Source organism: Lagenorhynchus albirostris, chromosome 15 (assembly GCF_949774975.1).
Source record: "Lagenorhynchus albirostris chromosome 15, mLagAlb1.1, whole genome shotgun sequence".
NCBI lineage: Eukaryota > Metazoa > Chordata > Mammalia > Artiodactyla > Delphinidae > Lagenorhynchus > Lagenorhynchus albirostris.
In genome coordinates, this window is record NC_083109.1 from 68,522,624 (window position 1) to 68,548,424 (window position 25,801).

A 25,801-nucleotide genomic window follows, 5' to 3' on the forward strand; every position below is an offset into this window, starting at 1 on the left:
TTTTTAAGTTGTAACATATACAAATAAATGACTCTAATTGTTAAAGTTTACCTTTATATTCTTTATAACCAAATCTAAATCACCAAGGCAGTGTCTTTAACACACGAATGATGATTTTCGTGGCGTTTGGCCCCTCACACAATATGAAGTGAGTTCTTCATACTGTTTACCACTCCATCCCTGCCTCACTCACTGTAGGGTTCCAGGCTCTCACCCCAACTGTGTCCCACTGGAACCATCATCAGAGATACGGTTCCATAGCCATTAGAGAGATGGGGAGGGTTTTTTTTTCCCCCTTTCTTTTGTCAGATCTTCAGCATTAATAGGGATTCCTATGTATCCTATAGAAAAAGTAATATCTAGTGATTGAACACAATATAAAGGAATATTTAATATCTCTAATAAATGTTAAGCTTAGTAGACTAATGCCACTGTAAATAAGACTGTTCTCTGAATTCTAGATAACCAGCTTACAACTGAATTTGAATACAACCCATTGGTGAAATGAGGACAGCTGGTATTTCTGTAGGCTGTTACCAAATAGCTCTTTAAAAACAAAATAAAAGGAAAAATATCCCAAGTTGGCACACTTATAGCCCATATGATATATTGTGAGTCACAGGAGTTTTAAGATAAGTTTCCTGGAGCTTGTCTTTTGTCTGTCGTAGGAGCCAGCAGGTGTATCCAGGTAGGTGACAGAGATCTCCATAAGCTAGGGAGACAGGCCCATTTATATAAATGTTGAAACATGAATTCACTATGGTAAAAACAATCTGTCTGTTTTATGTAATCTATGCACACTTTGAAAAAAACTATATATTTTTGTTTCCGAAAAGACTTCAGATGCTGTTTTAATCCATTCATTTTATATATAAGGAACCCAAGCATTAAAATGAGTTAAGTGTCACCATCAGGGTGACAGAACAGGAATAGAATTGAAATCTTCTTATTCCCCTAGGTTTTCCAAAACTCGGTGCTATGGCTTTATCCTTTTGGTACAGAACATTATCTTATACTTTTACTTTATTTTTCACCAACTAAAGGTGAACTTTAAAGCTGGAGATAATATGGTGGTTTTTATAAGGCATTTAATAAGTCTTTATGCCATGAATACAGAGAACAGATTTAACAGTCCCTAACTGTGGTCTTTTAAAGAAATTTAAATTCAGACCAGAGTTAATTTCTATTTTAAATAAAAAACTAGATATACAACTCCTTATATAAACAATTAGACACCAAACAAAGCTCACTGCACTATTTGTACTATGATAGTTTTTCTAATTTTGTCTGTTAAATATCAATTTAAATATTTAAATTCCTTAAAAAATTTTTGACACAAAATTACATGGTTTTTATTTTATTTCAGTTCCATACATCTCTAGTTAATAATAGAAATCAATGGATGATTTTTTATTTTTTAAAAAGCCTTCTATTTCACATCTAAGAATTATGGCTATTTGCTTACCTTCTGATTCTAGGCTCAGAAAATAATTTGATACAGCACAGGAATGTAGTTTCTGTACTTAAGAAAAGGGTAACAATAGTAGTAGTAGGTTGTTATCATGGATTTATCTCTAGGTTCTGTTTTTAGAAGAAATTTCTAGATGGAATCTTGAGGGAAATGTAGTGAGGAGGAAAAAGGAGGATGAGAAATAGGTTAATTATAGAGGGATCATTTAGTATAAACTTTACTTTAAACATGTAATTGTAGTTCCTAGAAAGCATATAATGGTTGAGGGTTGGAAGGAGGCACCAACACAAATTGGGATCTTTCGGTTGAGAATGTTTAAAAGTCAGTGTTCATGGATATTTTTGTTATTGTGTTAAAAGCTTGAAGGGATTTTTATAAAAGGCTTTGTGGATTTAAATGTACTCATTTCGAGCTTAAATTAGACTTATGTTGTAGAAAACTTCCAATTTCATTCCTCCTTTTTGGAAATTTTAGTATTTACTAGTTATGTCTCCCAAAGGCTGTTTTGTTCTGAGACTAGAGACCATATTCATCAGTCTAAGTAGCAAATTTTCTCAGTAACCTAAGTGGTAATATAACCAGGCCTGGAGCATTGTACTCATCAAGGGCAGTTAGGTATTGTCTTTACAGTCCTGGCCCTTATTTAAGCTTACTCTTCTCTTTTCTTTTTTTAAAAATATAATTCAGCAGACTTGGGTTCTAGACAGTGTGCTGGTTGCTGAGAAATCACAGAAAAGATCTCTAACCAGTAATTATCTCATTTAAAATAAGTGAATCAAACTATTAATTCTTTAGTCCTTGTTTTAGTTTCTAATACCTGGCACTGTTAAGACATTTTAGATGATTAGAAAAAGAGGAAAAAAGTAGGACCTGGGAGCTGGGAGTGAGTTTGAGTCAAGTTTGTGAGAGGAAGGAGCCAAAGCATGGGTGAGTAGGGCACTAGGGAATATCTGTTGAATGCTTTCTGTATGCTAGGCACTGTCCTAAGCGTGCTCTCTTTTTTTTTTCCCCTAAGCTCTTTATATGAGTTCAATCCTTTTAGCCTCACAACAACTCTGAGGTAGGTGTTTTTGTTCCTGTCTTATAGATGAGGAAACCAAGCTTTAGAGAAGTTAACTAATTCTGACCAAGGTCACACTGTAAATGGTGGGGCCAGGAGGCAAAGCCAGGCAGTCTGGCTTCAGACTCTGAGCTCTTAACCACTGAGGTGTACTTAGGGGTCGAGGAGCTGGGACAAGTGGTGCAGAGCCTGACAGAAACAAAGCACCTGGCATGGACCTGGCATGGGTGTGTCTGCCACTTGTCTGATGCCTTCACTAGTAAACTGAGGCAATGGTGATAATTGCTTGTGGAATCACAGCTCAGGTTTTTTGTTTTTAAGAAAAAAATATTCAAAATAGAAATACTTTTGCTTCTCGGTTTGCCAGAATCCTTTAATTCTGTTGTACAAGATCCACAGTGATGCCTCACGTTTGAATAGTATTATTTATCCAGAAAAGATCTTTTTATATTTTACTTGAGCCCTACAATAGCCCTGAAAAGGTAAGCAGAACAGTTTTTTTTTCTCCTTCTCCATTTGAGGGATTAGGAAACTGAGACCCAGAGGGTTTAAATGACAAGGTCATTTAAAAGTAAGACAAAACAAACAAAAAAAACCAGTTGAAGTTAATTTTAATATATTTTATATAACCCAGTATATCTAAAATATTACTATTTCAACATGTAGTCAGTATAAAATATTATCAATGAAATTATTTACCTTTTTAAAAAATACTGAATAATAGAAATCTGGTATGTATTTTGTGCATATCACTTCACACTAGCTCTGTTTCAGTGGTCAGTAAACACATGGGATAGTGGCCACCATTTTGAACAGTGCAGACAAATATTCTTAAAATCACTGACCTCACTTGGAAAATTCTCTTTTTAATAGTTTGAGTAATATACAAGTTCCCTGGACCAACCAACAAAAACCTATTTGAACGAAATGGAACTCTTTCAGTTCCATTTCCTCGTAATCGGGAGCTCTTGGGTTCTATTACTTATATTCTTTCACTATATTAGTTGGTGTTCTGATGGGTGTCCTTCAGACACTACTTTGAGTGTCCCCTGGTGCTGTTCTCTGTAGATGACACAATACTGAATGAGGTGGATCATTGTTCTCAAGCAACATGAAGGTTTCTTTCCCAAAGGAGTTGGCATAGTAGATATCCTTTATGCTGTAAGGCCTAGAAGAGCAACGCTGTATATCTTGGGGTTTAGTAATGTGGTCATGGTTTCTATGTACTGTAGCCTAGTTTCCTTTGGAAGTAAACTGTGGAAGAGAACAGGTGAGTTAAACAAAAAAAACCAAAACAGCGCACAAAACAACACACAATCTGTTTTCAACATGCAGAATAATTTCCGTGTTTATTTTTTGGGTTTCAGAAAATTATGTTATCTTATAGCTTGACATGGTGCTTGTAATACTTGGAAGTATTCAGATACTGAGTTCTCTCTAATAAGACTATTTTTATATTACCAGATTTTAAAAACAATTTCTTCCAGAAATAAATGAAGTGTTCAAGCTAGTTGACTGGTCTTTTGCCATTGTCCTTCCATCAATTTTTTTTTTTTTTTAATTTTCGATCCATATAAAGTAAAAGATGGGCCTCCATTATTTTATGTGTCACTAGTGCTCTAAAACTTGGTAAAGTACTTCAGTGCCTAGATGGACTCTGGCTCTCCGGGGAAAGATTAATGTTTGGTGTGGCTTCAATATTATGGTAATTGCCATATAGTTCTTTACCATATAGTTCTATAATGATATAATTTTAAAAATGCTGTTTTTGGTAACAATTTAATATGACTAAGCAAAATGAATTATCCTGCCCTATGACAGTTAAGAAAAGCTTTATCTTCATTTAGAAGCAATTCCTGGTTATTCAGTTACTAATTATTCAATCTTCCCTCACCTCCCTGCCTATCCTTGTATCTTTTTCTTTTAGGATTCCCACACAGTTGGGCATAATCAAAAAGTTGATTTTCACTTGTGGCCTTTGTCTGTAATCAGTTCCTCTTGAGGCCCTTGAAGTTTGAGCCAGCCACCTTGAGGCAGTCCTCCTGTCCTCAAGCCCCTCTCCCTGTTGTGTCAGAGACAGTGGAAGTAGGGGCAGGCATGGGAAGCAGGGCCCATGTCAGCTTAACTTCAGAACACAGTCATTTTAATTGAATTGTCAGATGTGTCAGAAGTGACAAATGTTTCAGAATTTTTCCCACCCAAAAATACTTAAAAGTTCACCATGCTTAACTGTAGCAGCCTAACTTCCAGGAGTTAAATGTATTAACTAATTTGGCCAAAGAAGCTTTATGCAGCTTTTCTTCCAGAAAACTTAATTCATGTCTTATCATGTGATACAAGAAAATTTGAAGCCCTTTAAACATTTGAAAACCTCATTAGATCCATTAAAGGTAAAGATGACAGTTATATAATTTTAAAACTAAATGAAGAGAAGTTCCATTTATCATTATTATTATTATACTGTCATACAATGGTGTCTTTTCTGCTTTGTGACTAAAGCATTTCCAGAATTTTTTTTTACTAATAAACATTGTGTCAGGGACAATGGGGCACATCTGTGGGAAAAGCATGCTTTTTTTGCATATCTTTTCCTATGCAGTTCATCTAAATGACAAATTCCTTATTTAATAAAAATGTGTATGTCTTATGTAATAGTAATATATGAGCATTTTATCATAACAATCCATTTCTTTCAGTTTCATATTTACATTGTTTTTTGTTTGTTTGTTTTTATTTTAGGCCACTGAACAAAAAATCAAAGGTACGTTGTTTAAAGCTATTTTTTATTCTTTTTTTCATTAAAGGAAGGTTGTTGATATGCATTTTTATTCACCTCCAGGATGGGAGAGAGAAGAGCATGAAAGGAACAGGGGGTGGGGACAGACTTCTTCAGTGACATCACCGTGGAGTCATCTTTTGGGGTTTATGATTTATTGTAGTATATATTAATTACCACCTTAAAAATACAGTTTCGAGACCTACCTTACATTTATCTCCTAGAATAAACACCACTTCCTAACATACTTCCTTGATTGGAGTCTTTGAGCACATGTGCCTTTCCTTCAGTCTTCCATCTAAAAGTCTTCTTGTCTGGAGCTACCTCTAGGACTTTATTCCTTGTTCTCTGTATAATATTGTCCCCCACTCCTTCCTGTAGGCAGACTGACATCCATTCTATATTATCACTGAGAATAGTAGATTGCTAACATTATGGTTAGGTTGAACAGCCCCCCAGTACATGCCAAGCAAAAGACTTCAGGGTGGTAAAGAAACAGGAACCTAATTCCTCTCACATTCCTGAATCAGGAGTTCTTCACCTTCCCAGGAGTTGACTACCTGTAATGAAAGGTGTAGGGCTCTCTGATGCTGAACTTGTTAGGCCTAAAGATTCTGAATTTTTACGTAAGCTGTACCAAAAGTATAATCTCTGCATTTGGCTGATACTGCACTCAAAACTGCTTGTTTTTATTAGAGGTTAAGGTAAGGCATTGCTTTTTTTTTTTTTTAAATAAATTTATTATATTTTTATTTTTGGCTGCGTTGGGTTTTCGTTGCTGCGTGCAAGCTTTCTCTAGTTGTGGAGAGCAGGGGCTACTCTTCATTGTGGTGCATGGGCTACTCTTCGTTGCGGTGGCTTCTCTTGTTGCGGAGCACGGGCTCTAGGTGCGTGGGCTTTGGTAGTTGTGATGTGCGGGCTCAGTAGTTGTGGCTCGCGGGCTCTAGAGCGCAGGCTCAGCAGTTGTGGCGCATGGGCTTAATTGCTCAGCAGCATGTGGGATCTTCCCGGACCAGGGCTTGAACCTGTGTCCCCTGCATTGGCAGGTGGATTCTTAACCACTGTGCCACCAGGGAAGTCCAAGGCATTGCTTAAGGTAACATTTTTAGGTGCAGTTGTATGAGAGTGAACAAGAACAGATAAGGAAGACCTTTTTGAGGTTGTGAGTCTTAAAGATGAGACAGCCGGTCAAAGAAAGAATGAAATGGCAGAGGGATCAGCATGATTGAAGGCACAGAGACAAGACATAATGTGATGTTATGTGCATTGGTGGTATTCCAAGAGCATTAAATACCTAGTGATAAGTGGTCAGGGTTGAAGGGTTTTTTGAAGGAGGTAGGCAGGGGCCAGGTCAGAGAGGGCCTTATATGCTAAATGTACTCAAGGAGCCACTGAAGAGCTTAAGAAGATGGTGACATCATTTGTTTTTTCATTCTTTTAAATCTAGCAATTACTTACATGGAAAGTTTTGGTTGAAAGATGGGCAGGGATTTGAAAGATGGAGCTAACAGAAAAAAGACACTGGGCAGAAGAGGCAGGTGGACAAGAAGAGGGAATATTCAGAGAATGAGTATAGGGGTGTTAAAGGGAAGGGGCCGAATATAGGCATAGAGGTAGGGGGAACCAGAGGACGGACTTCATGCTGCTTAAAGAGTGGAGAGCCAGCAAACGTTCTTGCATTTAGAGGTCATGGTCATAAGCTATGCTTTAAGAACATTTCTTTGTCAGTTGTGTCTAGTGTCACCAAAAAGGAGCAGTACCAGAGAGAGAAGAGAAGGAATAGGGTAATGAGGATTTGAACTGAGGTCTTGACAGTAGAGGTAGGAGATGGATGACAGATGTTTGAGATGTAATTGACAGGATTGGCAACTGGTGAGATCAGAAGGTGATATTGTGGCTTTGAATTTGGATGTCTAAGAAAGTTACAGGGATGTGGAATGATGTAGGGAATAGCACTGCCAAATTAATTCAGTAGGAACGTGGGGAATTCCCTGGCAGTCCAGTGGTTAGGACTCTGAGCTTCCAGTGCAGGGGCCACAGGTTCCATTACTGGTTGGGGAACTAAGGTCCTGCAAGCCTTGTGGCGTGGCCCCCCCAAAAAAAATTTTAGTAGGAACATGACCAAATTAATTTTCTTAAAATTTCACTTTTCTCACACCACTCACCTGGATAGGAATGTCAAGTTGTTCCTTGTTGCTTTGCTTCAAAACCAAACTCCTGGTTGCCTTTCAAGTCCCGCTTTAATCTGACCTCCCATGATCTAACCAACTTGTTTCCCATCACTCCTTTATACTTTTCAGATCATTCTTATCTTTTTCATGTTCATTCCTGTTTGTTTCTTTTTGATCCCATTTCTTAGCCAAGGATGCCTTTCAGCTTTTCTAACGCTCTCAGAACTCATCTTCTAGTGGATCTCTAACTGCCCTTGATCCTTCCCTTTCCATTTTCTTAGGGTGTTGTGATGTGTATTAAGCTTGGGGCACTCACTATTCTATCTTAGATTTTTGACTGGTCCATGGATGTTTGTTTCTTCAGACATGACCTTTGAGTACCTACTGTTTACATCCTTTCCAAATGTAAGTCATTCTTTTACATCCATACATAAAACATGAACATGTTTGAATCTTTTTTTTAGATTTTCCACAATTCTGAGAATGTTAGGCTGAGTATATGAAAGTCATTTCAAAATGCTTTATGTTGTTTTGCCAACTATTTTACTCACTTCATCCTTCTTTTGATGGCAGCTCCCTTCATACTTGGTCACGCTTATTCTGATTCATGAAAATGTATTTATTTTCGTGGTGTGTACAATATATGGTGTTTATGGCAGTGATTAGATTATAAATTTAGGAGGCTTGTGGTATGGGTTTGGCTCACACCGTTGTTTTTTTTACTAAACTTTATTTTGGAATAATTTATGACTTACTGAAAAGTTGAAAAGATAGTACAGAGAGTTTCCATATAGACCTCACCTAGTTCCCCATTATTAACATCTTACGTTTCTGTGGTACATTTGTCAAAACTAAGAAACTGACATACGTTGGTATTACTGAACTCCAGACTGTATTTTGATTTCACCAATTCTTCCATTAACTTTTCTGTTCTAGGATCCAATGCAAGGTAATTTGTTTAGTTGTCATTTCTCCCTCATCTCCTATGGTCTCCACGCAGTGTTTTTATTGTTATCCTTTAAATTTTTAATTGATTGCCAACATTTAAAAATTAGGAGAATTCACCTAATTCAGGATTATAGTTTATACTGTCAGCATCATTTTTGTCTTTCTATATTATAGAGTCTATATAAAGCCCAGGTTTAGTCACATGTGGCTATTAAGTACTTGAAATGTGGCTAATGTGACTGAGGAACTGAATTTTAAATTTTATTGGACCACATAGTTCTAGAGCCTTCTTGGTTGTTAAGAGTCAAGATTTTAGTGCTCAGACTGCATAACTGGTTAGGCCCGGCACTCCCTGTAGAATTCTGCCTTAATGAGCTATTTCTTTTTCTAAGGCTACTGCCATTCCCGATTAAATAATACCTGCTGATGTTGCTCTCATTCAGTGGTGAAACTGTATAAAAGCTGGATTTTTGTAAGGTATCATAAATTAAATTCTTTTTTTTTTTTTTTATAAATTAAATTCTTGACCAGCTTTCTTATATGAAAACAATATGATGTTTATTTCTTGGTGCAGTGGACTCACGCGTCATCTCATAAAAATGTGGACCATTATAATGAGTGACATAATGAAATTTCTGAAAATGTTATTCTTACCTGTGACTTGAACTTGGAAAAACTGTAAGGAGCATAGCTATTTGAATGTTTGAATATTTGAAATTCCTTTCTAAAATATGTATATGATGAGTATCTCTTTGAAACAGCAGGGGAATGAAGCGCTAAAAAAATTATGGTGAGGTATAGGAACGGATGGGTATCCTGTGGACCTATACATTGTAAAGACAGGGAAGGACTGGGAACTCTAAACGTCATTTTTTTAAAACAGCTTTCCAGCTCTGACACTGGCTTGTTTTGGAAGCATACTGATTGTACATTCCTTGCAAAAGAATAAGCACTGTTAATTTTTGACAGCTAATATTTATTTTTCTGTCTGTCTATATCATGCCAGTGCTTTCTTCAAGTGGTTTCATAAGCAAGCTAATTACAGAGAATAGCAAACCCTAGAGCTCCTAAAGGAGATGAGGGGAGCCTGGGATGGAAGCAGGAATAGAGAAAATTTGATACAGATTTTTTTGTTTTCTGGTGATCACATAGGGAAGCATAGTTAATTGTGGCTATTCTCTTTCCGGATTAATTAAAAACTCATGAGAATTGAATCAACATTTAAAACACATTTTTGTTCCTGCCATAGTTGGAAACCATTATTTGTATTCAATTCTAGCCTTTCTGTTTTTCTGTCAAACACAATTTCATTACTTAAATCCATTGATCTAGGGAGTGATCAAAATATTCAAGAGCTGTTAAATCAGCTCCATGTCACATCATATCGGAGGCGTCAAGATAGCTAACTCTGAGCACCTACTCTGTAGCATGGACTGTGCTTTATATTTATATTGTGCTTGATTATATTTCATTAGTCAAGGTGAGATTCTAAATATTTAATTACTAATAGTGAATGGGCACCAGTGATTCATAACACTGTACTGGAGCAGACCTAAGATCTTAATGTGCTAAGAGTAACTCCTAGCTATTGAATTTTGGGAAATGTGTGGGACCCAGCGAAGGCACCAGGGCAGCAGCCTGGGAACTGTGAGACTTAACGCAGTGGATATTTAAAAACTAATACAGGAATAGGGCTTCATCAGTGTGTACTAGCACAATATAAGCCTGCATTTAATCGTTTCAACAGCCCTATGAGAGTGGATAGTATTATCACCATTTACAGGTAAAATCAAGATTAAGAAAGGTTAAGTAACTTTCCTATTGGTTATGCAGGTGATTGGTGTCTGAGTAAGGGTTGGACTACTAACCCTACTGGGCTCTACTGCTTCTTTTTCTTTGAAAATATCCCTGTAGTTAGTTACATGGAAGACAGAACAGGAGAGCTACACCATTGCCCATGGTTTAATAACATGCAATGAATGAACTAAAACAATGCATCTTTTAAAAATATTACAGAAAGATCTTCTAACAGATTTTATAGTATTTCCCTGTTGACTGAGCACAAAGAAATAAATAAAAAATTGTATTACCAGCAACATTTTTTGAATCAGAGAGGTTTCGACAATTTTGTGATGTGTGAAGTGGTTGACTTTTCAGGAACCATTTAACATTCATGAAATATTTATTGTGTGCCCACCCTGTTTCATGCACTGTTGTGGTCACTGCTGTGCATGAACAAAACTCCAAGTCCTTGTCCCCAGTGTGTTTCCATTCTCATCTTTGTTTTAAATGTTTTTACCTGTGATCTCAGCTTAGCACTCTGTTTTCTCCATGAGATCATAAGTTTCTCAATCACAAAGCCTCCTACAATAATGAAATTCAGGAACTTTGGTGGCCTGACAAAGGATCACTGTACTGCATACAGGAGAAGATTGAGGCGCAAATAGATTGTGACTTGAAGCACATTGCCTGACCTTATTCACATAATGGCACATGTAGAAAATGACATTTGTGGGGCTATTGTAAACAGAAGAGGCTGCTCTCAGCTGAGGATGACGATCTAGAGAGTCTGGTCACCTGGACTCTGAAGTGCTGCTCCCCTCAGCATCCCTCTAACCGATTCCTGGCACACAGGTTGGAAAGGTCTGCTGATAGAACCGGGGTTCAGTTCAGTGTTTTTCTCCACAGTATGCATGGTAGAAACATGACTTTTGTACCACAGGCAGGTATTAGGTAATATTTGGAAGACCAGGTTCTGATTCCAAATGTGCCATGATAGTACTTTGGCTTTATGAGAGATTTTGAAGGCAAATGGGTACTGACCTCTTTGAAGAAGAGGAGGTTGTTACTGATTAAGAATTTACTAATGGTGAATGTGTTTCTATGAAGATGTCTTTGAGCTGTGTAACAAAAAGATTTCTAACTATGCACTAACGGGAAGAGGGGAAATGGGCTTCTACTTCCATGGGAGTCAATAAAAAGTACTGTTTTTAGGTATATCAGAGTCACCATTTTTCCTTTTCTCCTACTGAGAAAGAAAAATGATTTATATAGATTTATACATGTAAATCTAGATTTATGTACTCAGGAGGTTATGAAGAATGCTAAGGACCTCTTTTTGTTTTAGGTAAGAACCATTTTATTTCTACCAAATGTAGATGTGTTTTGCTTATAAATACTAATAAATTATTAAAATAAGTAGAAATTAAAGATTTTGGTGAATTCAGATGTCTGATGAGACTGGAGCAGGACAAAGGAGACAGGAAATAGATATGAGAAAAGCAGAGATTACTGCAGTTAACAAAGTAAACTATTGTCAAAAACTAGATTCAGAGACTAATGAGCCTATAGTTGTTGGAGGCATGGTATGGTTGTGTCCTGAGCCCTGAGATACTCTGCTTGGGCAACAATTAGGTCTTCAATTTCAAAGAAAACAAATCAGGAGTCTTCTGGTTTAAATTTTGGAGTAGAAGTTGGGATGGATTCGCAAGAATAGCTTTATCAGTTATAACCAGGTAAAAGAAAGCTCCAGACTAGGAAAAAACACATGATATATCATCTTTTTCACTTTTGTATACTTGTAGTTCTAATTAGAATAGTAGCTGTGCTTCAGAATGCTTACTAAGAGCTCTCTCTCTCAGTGCCAGTAGCCTTAGTGAAAGTACGCCTGATAAAATGTTACTTAAAGGCAGCATTTTGCCAGAAGCGAAAAGCATTGATTCATCTAATAAGATAATCCTGGAATTTTTGTGTAAACCAGGCATAGTGGTTAAAAGTCCAGTCTTCTGAGTCAGATAAACTTGGATTTGAATACTGCCTTTGTAGTTCTTATCTCTGTGACCTTGAGCAAGTACTGTAACCTCTAAACTTCGGTTTGACTCTGTTAAAAGGAGATAATCCAGGTTACTTAATGTGGGAATGAAATGATATATAATATAGAACATAAGTCACTGGAGGGTAGTTAATGCTGAGTATGTGATAGATAACTTATAAACGCTGTTAGAAAATTTTGATTTGTAGCTTTCAAAGTCATTAAGCCAGAATTAGTCATTCCTTTATTTTTGGAGAGTTTGATTTTGCTCTTATAAGTAAGATGAAAATGTATACTAGGAGGAACATTAGTTTGGGGGTCAGATTTGGTTTTAAATTTTAGCTTCGCCATTTACTAGATGTTTAGTCATGGGCAGCTTTCTTCTGCCCTTAGTTGCCTTATTGGTAAAATGGAAGTAATAATTCAAATGCATAGAATCATGGTGAGGATAAAGAGATATTAGATAAATTGTGTGGCATCCAACTGATACTTGGTAAATTGTAACTCCCACAACTGTGGTTTTGCAGTATCCTAGCAACCTTTTAGTCCATTGAAACATCATATTAGCAGTTTCCCCAGTCGTTTCAGAGTTCCTCCTCACCCAGACGATGACTGGCTTTTTCCTCTCATTAAAGTAGAACCCAACCCAGCATGGGTGAATCACAGTGCAGTGTCTCTGCCACAGTGCAAGGAATATGTCTTGCAACATAAGAATGGGATATATTATCTTTATAAATCTGTCAGGCCAAAATTGGTATTTTATTGCTTTAAATATAAATCAGTTTGTTTATTGATAAAATGGAGTATCATATGTTTAATTGTACTTTTTTGCTCTTATGAATTGCCCATTATTCTCTACCCATTTTCCTCTTGGGCCTAGAGTTTTTGTTATCTATTTACATGAGCTCCCTGTATAAGAAGCTCATTAACGTTCCATTTAATGTGTTTGATGCAAAAATTTCTAAGATTATGGACTGTATTATATGTTAGAGGTTGTTCTGAGGATGAGATACCAGGTAGAAATATCTAAATATCAGACCCCATAGGGGGTACATATGCAGAAGATGCAAATATATGTTTAGAAGAAGGAAAGCAAAATTAAATAACATTTATATTCTTAGTTTAAGACTCCGGTCCTAAACTCTAGTGACCCTGTTGAATGCTTTCCTATGTTAGGTTTAGCAGCCTTAAACCAAAACAGTACCTTTTCCCCTTTGGTTAGGGAAAATTGGGGTGGGCAGTGGGAGGGGGGTAGGGAATGGATCCCTTTAACTTGTTCCAAAGGACAAATATTTTCCAGTTTGCCTTTTAATTTGGAATAAATATATACACACAGACACCTTTGAAAAAATAAAATAATGCTGCATAATTTTATTTGCTCAAACTTAACAATTTTTACTCTTTGATTTCTTGACTCATTTTTATGCTGAGAAAACCTACCGTTTATTCAGATTTTAGAAAAAGTTTTGCCTGTGCTTCTGAAAGCTTTAAAAAATTTTAGCATTGTATAGTCTAACTTTAATTTATCTGAACTTCATTTTTATATATATTTGGGACCATTTTTTCTAATTAAAAAATCAAATTAATCAAAAATTAAATTTTTAAATTCCTTTATTATATAACTTTTGCAAACTTTTTTTTCCCCTCTGTGTTTGGGACTTTTTTTGTTGTTCCTGTCACTAACTTCTAGTTGAAATTGTTAGGTATTATCTTTTGGTTTGGACTCACAAATGGAAGTCAGAAGCTCTGTAGATGCTGCTACAGTATCTAGTTTTCAGAATTTACTCAGAAATGAGAACCACGTGATATGTGCTTTTAAAAATACAGATTCTGATTTAGTAAATCTGTGAGGCTTGAAGAACCTGTTTTTGTTTTAAACATATGCCCCATAGCACTTTTAATTAAATAAATTTGGGGATCACTTCTAGAATTGTTAGTTATGAAAGAGAGACTTGAGGGCAATCTGACTTTTTTTTCCTTTTTTAATTTGATTTTTATTTTATATTGGAGTATAGTTGATTTACAGTGTTGTGTTAGTTTCAGGTGTACAGCAAAGTGATTCAGTTATACATATATCCATTCTTTTTCAGATTCTTTTCCCATATAGGTTATTACAGAATATTGAGTAGAGTTCCCTGTGCTATACAGTAGATGACTTTTTTTTTTTTAAAACACGTGCCTCTGCCTGAAAAATAAATCTTTCATCATCCCACTTTTCTGCATCTCACATATTTGGACAAAATTTGATGGACAGATTAACCAAGATCTTGGGAATACCATATTGTGAATATTGTATGGGTATCCTCTAGCTCTTAAAGAAGATCTGTACGTTAGAACAGATGTACCTTGCCTAAGGTGTTTTGCTGAAGAGCAGAATTGGTTAATAGGGTGGTTTCATCCAGAAATTCATTAATGAAGCTCGGTGGAAGAATTTACTCAGTCAGCTAAACCTAGAGGATTGTAGAAGGACAAATCAGCTGTGTTCCTCTTTGTGTTGGTAATTTAAGATGGGAAATTTTGGGTAGGAAGGTAAGAGTTCCTTGAAGAAGCAGAGCTAAGACCCAGGAAAAGGTATATTTCTGATTTCTGTAGGATTTTTGAACATGCCATTTGCTGTTCTTGGTGCTGGGACCACCATGTGGAAAAAGGAAGAAGAAGTAAGAAACCTGCACTTACAGAGCACATGTAGTGTAAGGCAGGGGTCCCCAACCCCCAGGCCTGTTAGGAACCGGGCCGCAGAGCAGGAGGTGAGTGGCAGGCCAGGGAGGGGAGCTTCATGTGCGGCTCCCCATCGCTCGCGTTACTGCCTGAACCACACCACACCACCCCCGTCTGTGGAAAATTGTCTTCCACGAAACTGGTCCCTGGTGCCAAAAAGGTTGGGGACTTCTGGTGTAAGGAATGCCTAAGAGATTTATGGGAGTGGGGAGGGGATGTTGTCATAAAATACTTCTAAGATTAGCTGAATAGAGGGGTAGTGGGGGGTGATTAGCTGTTTCCTAGGAAAGGTGGTAGACAGAAAGATTTTCAAGAAAGGAATGTCATGAAAGAGCATGATGCCTTTCAGAGAATTGGAGGTATTTGATGCAGAAGAGGAGATGTGTGTGGATGTAGCAGGAAAAGTGGAAAATCTGGAAAAGTGGTAGATAGGGGCTGTGCTAAGGACTTTGCATTAATTCTGAGAGCACTTTAATAATATAGATAATGTGGGGCAGAGAGATGATAGATTTGGGGAGAGTGAAAAGGGCGTGGGATGAGATCAACACTTAAGCCAAGGAGACCAATTAGGTTTTTGCAAGATGAAATTGGTAAGGGCCTAAATCACAGCAGTGACATTGGAGATACAAGGATGCATTTGGATTGTATCAAGGCGATAATTAATCTATTGGACCTTTAGACTGACTGGACCTAAAGAGACAGGGAGAATTTGAGAAAGATGTCCCTGCTTTAGTAATTAGATAGATAGTGAGGCCGTTTACTAAAATAAACAACAGCGCTCCTACTTCTCTGGCAGTTGTAACTTATTCTTGCCATAACTTCTCTTCTTCTGTCTTCTATTTAAACCTATTCTTTAGGTCTTGCCATTTCTTATATTATAACTTCTTTTTCTACCTGTATGCTGAATCCTAAATCCATATTTTTAGTTCAAACTTTTAATAAACTCTAGAACCATATATTCAGTAGCATTCTTACAGCAGTAGTTTTCATAGTTTACCCAAGGGCACCTGAGAGGCTTCCTGAAGCTTTCATGAGATCCACAAGGTTAAAACTATTTTCATAATAATAGTAGAAAGGCTTTGCCTAGCCACTTATTCTCTCATGAGTATATAGTGGAGTTTTCTAGAGGGTACATAATGTGCAAGTCACAACAAATTGGATGCGGAAGTAGATGTGAGAATCCACCTGCCTTCTGTTAAGCCAGATGTTAAAGGGATTTGCAAAAATGTAAAACAATGCATCCTTTTTTTTTGTTTGTTTTGGAAATTTTTTTTCAAAAAACATTTATTTTTAATATATAAAGGACTTTCTTAATGAGTCAATAAATATTTTAAAATTTTCTTTGTTTAAATTCCTAGTATGGTAAATATCTATAGATGTAACCCACATAAACAAAAAATTTTTGGTGTTCTTAGTAATTTTTTAAGTGTAAAGGGGTCTTGAGACCAAAAAGTTTGAGAGTGGCTGTCCTATAGTAATAACAAACCTAACAATTAAACAAACAAAAAAAAACTAATTCTCACATACTTCCCAAATTTAATTTTTGTCTTCTATTTCATATCTTAGTAAATGGTACTACTGTCTACTCGGATTCCAGGCCAGAAACCTGGGGTTCATCCTAATTCCTCCTCCCTTTTTTTTACCCAGATGGTAATAGTAATCACTAACATTCATTGAGTACTAACCATGTGCCAGGTACTGTTTTTAATTCTTTACATCTATTATCTTGTTAAAACCTCACAAAAACCCGATGGGTGTAGGTATTAATACTTGACTCTGTTTTACAGATGAGGAAACAGGTACAGAGGGGATAAGTACTTTGCCCATGGTCATGTAGCTAGTAAGTTGCAGAGCCAAAATTTGAATCCAGCCAGTCTTTTGAACCTTTACTTCTTTGTTCTGGAACAGTTTATGTAAGATTGATATTATATATGCTTCTTGAGGATTTTATTTACATACTCCCTGTAAAGTCATCTGAGCCAGGTGCTTTTTAAGGAGGTAAATCTTGCAGGATCTTTCAGTGTCCTCTGCTGTTATTATTCCATAGGATCTTCTACTCCTCTGTGAGCTCATTTTGGTAAATTATATTTTACAGAGCAGAGGCTGGAAAACTACAGCCTGCAGGCCAGATCTGGCCCACTGCCTGTTTTTTTTATGTGAAGTTTTGTTGGAACACAATCATATCCATTCATTTACGTGCTGTCTGTGGCTGTTTTTTTGTGCTACAGCAGCAAGTTGAGTAGTTGCAACAGAGACTGTATGGCCTGCAAAACCTAAAATGTTTACTATCTGGCCCTTTACAGGAAAGATTTGCCAAGCCATGTTGTAGAACACTCAGTTCAGCTGGGTTTTCTGTTTTTTTGGTATAGATTATAGTATTTTCTTGTCTTTACAGAATCTCTATATTTGAAGTTATGTCCTTTCTTCCCCGGTACTATTTATATTGCTTCTTTTATTTCCCCCATTGTTTGGGATTACGAAAATTTTGTCTGATTTATTTGTAACAGTGTTAATGTTGGTATTCCATCTTATGCTGTGCCCTACAACAATTTAAATAGCATTTAATTTAGAGATAAATATCTCTTAAAAGTATGCTAGTTAAAAAAAAAAAGAAGAAGTATGCATGGTAGTATTGATCAAACTATGTGATCCTGATTGATGATTTCATAAATTTCTCCACTTCTTCTATGCTAATTAATCTATTTTTTTCTGCCTCTTCTGGGATCAGTGTTAAATAATTCCCTTCTCCAGTTTTTCCAATTATTTAATGAGTTAAGCCTTAAGAAATACCTTAATTTTAGAAAATCATCTCTTATTTTTTTTCCATTTTCTTTTTTAAAAATTAGGTTAATTGGTAGTTTACTTTTTTCTTAGAACGATGCCTTGGATTTATTGGTTCACTTATTTGCATTCCAAAAAACTTTTATTGAATCAACAATGTAAAATATTCCGGAGATTAAAATGTAAAATTATAGCATATTTTGTTTATACTCCTTTTTTATATCTGTGTCATATATTTAGTCAAATCTTTATTTGCTGTTGGTTCACTTTTAAAGTCATTGATTTCTACTTTTATTTTTACTAATTCCTTCTTACTGCTTCCTTTAGTTTGATTTTTAACTTGAGTTGGTTGCTTCACATTCATTCTCATTTGTTGAAAATAATTAAGTCTATGATACCTTAAAATTTATTATGTGTATTGTTTTCACTTTTTTTTAATATAATTCTACAGTTTTGGTATTTATTTCCTCTTCAACTCAAAATTTATTTAAATAAGGCAGTTGTATTTGCTTGTGTTTCTAGTGTGATGCCATTGTAATCCAGAAATACCATCTGTATTATTCCTACTTTTTGTAATTTATTGATGTTTTCTTTAGTGCTGGATGGTTTGTGTGTGCACTTCATGACTGTTTCTCGGGTACTTGTCAAAAAAGGTGTTACCTCATTTCAAGATATATGGTTTTGCTTTTTCTCAGTTTTTCTTTTCTGTCCCCACTTGGTTTACACGTTTTGATACTAAGATTTGGTATATAAAGGTTCCTGGCTGTTTATTTCTTTTTAGTTTGTTTCTTTTATCAGTATGCAAAATCTTTATAATGCTTTCTCTTTGAATTTTAAAAGTCTGATATTAATGTTGCTTTCATCTAAGTTTTGTTAGCATTTCTTGTTAGTATATCTGTCTCTGTACTTTTTTCCACCAATTTTCCTGTATTGTTTTGTTTCAGGAGTGATTTTTGATAAGTATATTCCTTAAGTTTGTTTTTTCTTTTCTTAACCCTGTTTAAGATCTTTTATTAACTAGTTAATTTAACCCACTCACATTTTTATTGATTACAGATATTTCGAGTTTTATGCGTGACATTTCATTTTGTATTTCATGTTAACCACAATTTAAAAGTAATTCTCTTTATTGCATTTTCTGTGTCTGTTGAATGGATCGTTTTGTCATTTTTCCCCCTTCCAATGGTTTAGATATTTACTGACATAATTAACCTAAATTTTAACTACACATATATATACAGCAGCGAAAATTATTCAGGATTTATATCTGTTACCCAGCAACTCCACCCTTACCCTGGCACACCTGCGTGCACTGTTAGCTTCTCCTTTACTCTTTACTACTACATCCCATGTTTACATCTGAGATTTTACCTTAGATTATTTAGTTTAGTATTATAGTCAGTAGTTATGTGTCTTAATGTTTTTACTGGTGTCAGTGAAGTTTTCTGGCCCAAGAAACTAGTATCTCTTTCAGCCTTATTTTCCCCATGGGGCTTTATTGATAAGACATACAGGAGTTCTTTGAATTTTTGAGGTAGGTGTGGGGTTGCTGGGTGACCGATGTAAATACTGCTTCTGAGTTCCTAGTCACTTCTGAAGTAGTGTTAGGCTTCTTATACATGTCTTCATGTAGGTTATTCACAGTGTTTGCATGTAGGATATCTTCTAATTTCTTGAATGTATTAAACAACACTTTCCTGTTGCTGTCTCACATAAATAACATCTTGTTTGGGTATTAAATTGTTGTCACAGTCTTTTCCCTTTAGTAATAAAGTGGCGGACAAACATGTATTTTAGCAGTGGGTAACTGCACCACTTTAAGGTTACATTCAATTGCCAAATACCATACTGAGCCCAATACTAGGCATGTAAAAGCTGAGTTAGAGTTTTTATGTGCCTTATAATTTCAGTTACATATACTTGATCTTCTTTTGGTTTCAGAGGTACTTTAGAATATTCTAGTTCCTTATTTTCCTCATGACAGAGGAATATACATTATTTGTTACATTCTAGGAGCATAAAATTGTCTAGGAGACAGAATTTTCTACATAAAGTAATTAGACCTAGAATGCACTTGGCCCAAATGCTAATAAGAGGCTTTTCGGTTTGCCTTCAAGAATGGAAGGAATTCCAAGCAATAGATGGAATGTTTGTGATTTTTCAATGTAATTCCTCCTGAAATACAATTTTTTTGTATTACTTTAGAAAAATCAAAATCAGATTTTAAAAAATAAGAGGTCAAGATCATATATTAAGAATAAAAAGTATCAGTATTAGTGATATAGACTAAATCCACCATTTCAGAGAAAGAAGACAATAGTGAGGCTAAACTGTTAAATGAAAGGTGGCTCTAGATCTGAGGGTTTGTAAGAGGAAGTTGGGTGGCTATTGGAAACAACCCATGTGACCAGCACTTTATCACAGAATCATATACATTTTAGGCATTTGATAAATACTTTATTTGGGCCACAGTAATACCTTTTGTTCACTTAGTGTTTACATTATTCTGGGTACTAGATCAAGACTGTCTATACCATATAGACAAGGAAAAAGACACAGAAATAGCGTAGCTAGTGAGTGGTGGGGTTGGAGCTCTTAACTCTTGAACATTTTCTCTGAGTGTCCTCACTGATCACATGGAGACGAATCACTTTATTTATCTGACAGTGGCATCTGTGAAGATGCATCAAAATCTCAGAGAAACATTAAACTGCTACAAAAGTATAAAGTGGTATTATGCCAGTCATTAAAAAATAGGCACTCTACAGGCATACCTTAGAGATATTGTGGGTTCAGTTCCAGGCCACCGGAGTAAAGTGAATATATATTTTTATTTTAAAAACTAATAACTTAAAACTGCCACACACAAAATGATAAAGTGAATGTCACAATAAAGCGAGTCACAAATTTTTTTGTTTCCCAGTTCATGTAAAAGTTATGTTTGCACTATCCTGTAGTCTATTGTTTAATAGTATTATGTCTTAAAAATATACATACCTTAATTTAAAAATACTTTATTGCTAAAAAATGCTAACCATTATCTGAGCCTTCTGTGGGTCATAATCTTTTTGCAGCGATAACATCAAAGGTCACCGATCATAGATCACCATAACTAATAATAATGAAAAAGTTTGAAACACGGTGAGAATTACCAAAATGTGAAACAGAGACACAGAGTGAGCAGGTGGTGTTGGAAAAAATGGCGCCGATAGACTTGCTTGATGCAGGGTTGCCACCGACCTTCCATTTTTAAAAAAAAAAAAAAAACAACCCACCACCATATCTTCTAAGTGCAATAAAGCGAAGCACAATAAACCAGAGTATGCGTGTATAGCCTTGTGTTTGGTGCTCTGTAAACATTAATATATTTAACCTTAGGATAGCTCTGCAAGCAATAGGTGTTATCCCTCTTTTACAGAGGAGACCACAGGCTTGGGTTTTTACAACTTGTCCAAAGACACAAAGCTTACTAAAGGCAGAGCTGGGATTGAAACCTGGGTCCATCTGGCACCAAAAGTTCATATACCACGCTGCCTCCCTGTAGTTTTAGAGATGGGGTATGTTTTCACTGGTTTAGAGCATTTCCCTCAGTTTATTTACTTATTTAATCTCCTTTAGGAGTCCAGAAATTCACTATAGTCTCTGATTGTTCATACAGTAGACAGATAGCTGTTTTTCAGACTTGCTTAAGACAGGGTATCCAAGTTATTTCTCCAATTTTGGTTAGTCTCATAGATTTCAGTCTGTGATCTTTGTATATACATCCCAATTCTGAATTTGTCTTATTTGATTCAGGCTTTACATTTTAATAACAAAAAACAGTGTTAACTTTGCTGTTTTGTAAGGGAACTAGCAGGATTATTTTCTACCCTTACTCTGTGTTGTCTTTCAAAGATGAAAACTAGGGACCAAACACATTAAACATGAGGCAGATTAAGAACAGTTACTGGGGAATTGAGGATTCTTTCGGGATTACCAAAACTTGATTTGTCACCTTTGTTATTTTAGTTATTGTGAGTTCCAGAGTTGTATAAACAGTGCTTGTTCTCTAATTGGAGATAATATGGGAAGGAGATGGTGAGCATGAACTGTCATCCAGGACAGGGAATGCTGACTGGTGTCCGTTCCCTTATCAGATAGGTAGTTAGCAGAAGTAACATTTGACGCTTGGCAGTGATTCTTCTCAAGAAAACTGGAGCCCGTGAATGAGGAAGGATATCCCTGCACACGTAAAGCTTCTGTTCCTTTAGGATTGTTTTTCTTAGTGCCTTTTTACTTAGATGGCTTGCAATGGAGGTGCACTTTACTGGCTAATCTTTTCCACCCCTTTTCTTTTGTTGGGATTAGTGCCAGAACAGATAAAGCCCAGTGTAAGCCAGCCTCAGCCTGCCAACTCTAATAACGGCACTTCCACAGCAACCAGCACTAATAATAATGCCAAGCGAGCCACAGCCAACAATCAGCCGCCGCCGCAGCCGCCGCCACAGCCACAGCAGCCGCCGCAGCCGCAGCCACCACAGGCCTTGCCTCGGTATCCGCGCGAAGTTCCACCTCGATTTCGCCACCAGGAACATAAGCAGCTTCTAAAGAGGGGTCAGCATTTTCCTGTCATAGCAGCAAACCTGGGATCTGCTGTTAAAGTGTTAAGCAGCCAGTCAGAGAGCAGTGCTTTAACAAATCAACAGCCACAAAATAACGGAGAGGTGCAGATCAGCAAAACCCAGTCAGGTGAGAGAAGGCATTTCTTACGAGACTCCAACTGTCGTCATTAGCAGTGTAGCAAGTTTATAAACTCATGCCTGTTTGGTGATGTATTTGTATTCATCAGTATCTGTGTTGTAAAAATAAGAATTCTATACAGAAGTTATGAATGGGGAATCTGAAAATGTTTCCTGTAGGTTAACTAGAGCTCTCCCTCCAGATCTTACCCATTTTAATATACAGCTTATAGCTAAAATTGATTATAAGACTATAGCTAAAATTGAGCACCCCCCCACCAAGTCACGTGCTAAGCAGCTGTGCACGTTATTGCATTTAATCCTCAACAACCCTGAGAGGTGTAAGCTGTTCTTATCTCCACTTTTCAGTGGAGGAAACTGAGGCACCAAGACAAAAATGGCTTGAGATCAGTTACCACGTGCCGTAAAGAGACTACCACCCATGAAAATGCTGTTCAGAGCACATGCATTTCAGTTATTGCCTCAGAACGGCTTTTCTCAGCTCAGTAATGATTGTGAGGCAGAAGATAAATCCAGTGTGTGATTACAGTTTTCTCAAAGCCCAGTTTGTTTTGATATGTTCTGACGACTGGTTTGTCCATTCACTTATTGAACTATTTTGACACTTTTACCACAAGTCATATAGAGAATTGAGGATAATCAAGGTTCCCACACATGAAAACAGTAGCAGACTGGTAATGAACAGAGTCTCTAGAGCCAGATGGACCTGGTTTTGAAGTCCTAGTTCCACCATATACCAGCATGTGTGACCTTGGCAGGTTACTTCATTGTTACATGTGTTCGAGTCTCGTTTGAGCAGCCTTTCCTAACTATCTCAGGTAGAATATTCACTTTCTACCTCTGTGCTCTCTTATATATACCAGGAACTACTCTACGTTGTAATATGGTATTTCACAGCTAATAAGTAGCAGAGCCTGCACTCACATCAAGATCTGTCTGACTCCAAAGCTATGTTCATAACAACCGTGCTTTGCTTTGGCAGCATATTGGTAGTGATAGGTAAGGAGGAAGAGGGCACAGATGTGATTTTTCGAGCATAGGTAATTAGAGAAGCGCATTATTGGAAAGGATGCAAACTTAAATTATCAGCCCAAGTTAATACTTACTTCTACTCCCCTACACACTTTCTTGCATAAGCTTGGCCAAATCACTTAACTTATCTGACTGTCGTTGCTAACCTGTAAAGTGTAGTACCCAATCTGTAAGGTTGCTTTGAGGATGATATTATGTGACATGTTAAAGCAGCTAGTTTAGTGCCTAATATTTAGGCACTGCATGAATTATCTTCCCTGAAACTTTTACCGAAGGACCTGCACTTTTCAGGAGGAAGAGTCTGGTTTAGATATGTTAGATCTAATGCCAAGCAATTAATAATTTGGTTTGAAGTTCCTCTGGGAAGTCAGGTTGGAAGCAAAGCAGATGTACTGAGTCATCAGCATCATTGTGGTTAAAACCTAGGAGAGGTTATTTATACAACAAATGCTTGAGTACCTACTGCAAGCTAAGTAATAGTGGTATGATAATTAACAAACAGGAAAGTGGGATAGTAAATTTAGAAAATATATGTTGAATATGCTTTTTCAATTTGGGAAATGAAAGAGCAAAGCCGTTTTTGAAATGGAAACAATGGGAGTATAAGAATCTTATTTCTCAAAAATTGGTATGGGTCAAGAAACGCAAAAGTGTTATGGGCATACATTCAGATGAAAAGAAAGCCTATGATGTGGGCATAGGAAGAAGTCTTCAAAAAAAGGCTGAGAAGGGAAAATATCCCACCTGTTTCTAAAACAACTTTACAAAGGTGGACTGCATTAATGTGGAGGTTACGATGGAAATAAGGAGGGTACAGCAATCTGCCTGAGGTTTAAAATTAAATCCCCACACAGCTAGAGAACGCAGAGGATGAAGGCAAAGCATTCTGCAGAAGAACCAGACTTGTGCTTTTGTCTTGTTTTAAACATTTATGACTCCCCCTTTAACAGCATAGTCACGTATTTACCTTAAAATATTTTTGTAGGTGCTACTAGAAATGATAATAGAAACACTAGTCACATAATAGGGCATTGGGTGTCTGTGAATTAGGGAGGACTTCTTAGGTCTCTCCTGGCTCCTGAAGGGCTAATAATAATATAACAGCAATAATAATAATAATACAGTGACTAACCCTTATGGGGTGCTTATGACCCACACACTGTATTAACATGTTTAATTTTCATTTTGCAGATTAGAGAATAGCTTAGCAATCAATCAAGAGCAGCGTACTGGACGGTACAAACAGCATGAACAATAGCCCAGAAACCCCAAAATTGCATGTTGTGAATTACATGTAGTTCAGAAATGTGGGAACATAATCTTAACTGTTTTGTCTCTTTGTACTTGTGTTTGGTTTTTTGGTTTCCTGAACAGAGATAGGTAATGGAATAGATTTGACATTTAAATTAATACATGCAATACATACATAGAAATTTACTTACAAGTTTGCATGGTAAAGATGAGGAGTTCTGGGTACACTTCCCTTGTCCTCACAGAATGCGTTTCTCGTTTGTTCACTGCAGTCAAGGAAGAGGGGTAGTACCTAGATGACATTAGGTATTTTCTAAATTAGAGGTCACACAAACTAAATGCCTTCATAGGCTAGCAGGTAAGTGGAGTAAAGGATGAAAAGAAGTAATGGGAACTGTGGTAAATGTATTAATTTTGTACCCTGCCTGACTACCTTTACATTCTCATTTTAAGTTTTTAGAACCTGTGCTGGTCAAACCACACAATGCTGCAGGCTGAGCTGCCAGTTTGTGGCTGTGCCTCAAACACTCAGTGATGGTTTCAGTCATCACTGAAGGACCTCTCTTTTGCAGTTGATTTCTTAGAGCCTTAAGGTATCAGGCCTTGCTCCTCCCCCAAAAAAACCCTTGAATTGGGGGGCCTGAAGGCTGTGTGATAAAGGATTTGGGGGGACTTACACTTAACAGGGCTGGCAGCAGTATTGTTCTTAGGGGGCAGAGTGTTCCAACCCACATTTTTATCATCCAACTGACATGACACATGCAGAAAAGTTAAACAAATAGATTCAGATCCATCCGTTGTTAGTACATTATATATACATACATATGCAAACGTGTGCACAAATGTTCATTGCACTTCACCTTTAATACTTCCACAGGTAATTTCTTAAAAGAATAAGGATAGTCTTTTATACAACCATGATACCACAGTCACCGTTAAGCAGAAGAGGGATGTTTTCAGCAATATCCTGAGATACGTAGTTGATGTTCACATTTTTGCAGATGGTACCAAAAAGTCTTTGTTTATAGTGTGATATCATTTAT

The 25,801-nt window shown here is 36.6% G+C and overlaps 1 protein-coding gene across 3 annotated transcripts in view; it reads left to right on the forward strand.

Moving 5' to 3' along the window:
* The window catches only part of TNRC6A (trinucleotide repeat containing adaptor 6A), a 97,222-nt gene that overhangs the window by 24,119 nt on the left and 47,302 nt on the right, over positions 1–25,801 (forward strand). For all 3 annotated transcript variants that reach the window (XM_060124695.1, XM_060124693.1, XM_060124694.1), the window contains 2 exons: positions 5,271–5,292; positions 22,084–22,464. In XM_060124695.1, the coding sequence (XP_059980678.1) occupies positions 5,271–5,292; positions 22,084–22,464 (403 nt within the window). The remainder of the gene's footprint in view (positions 1–5,270; positions 5,293–22,083; positions 22,465–25,801) is intronic.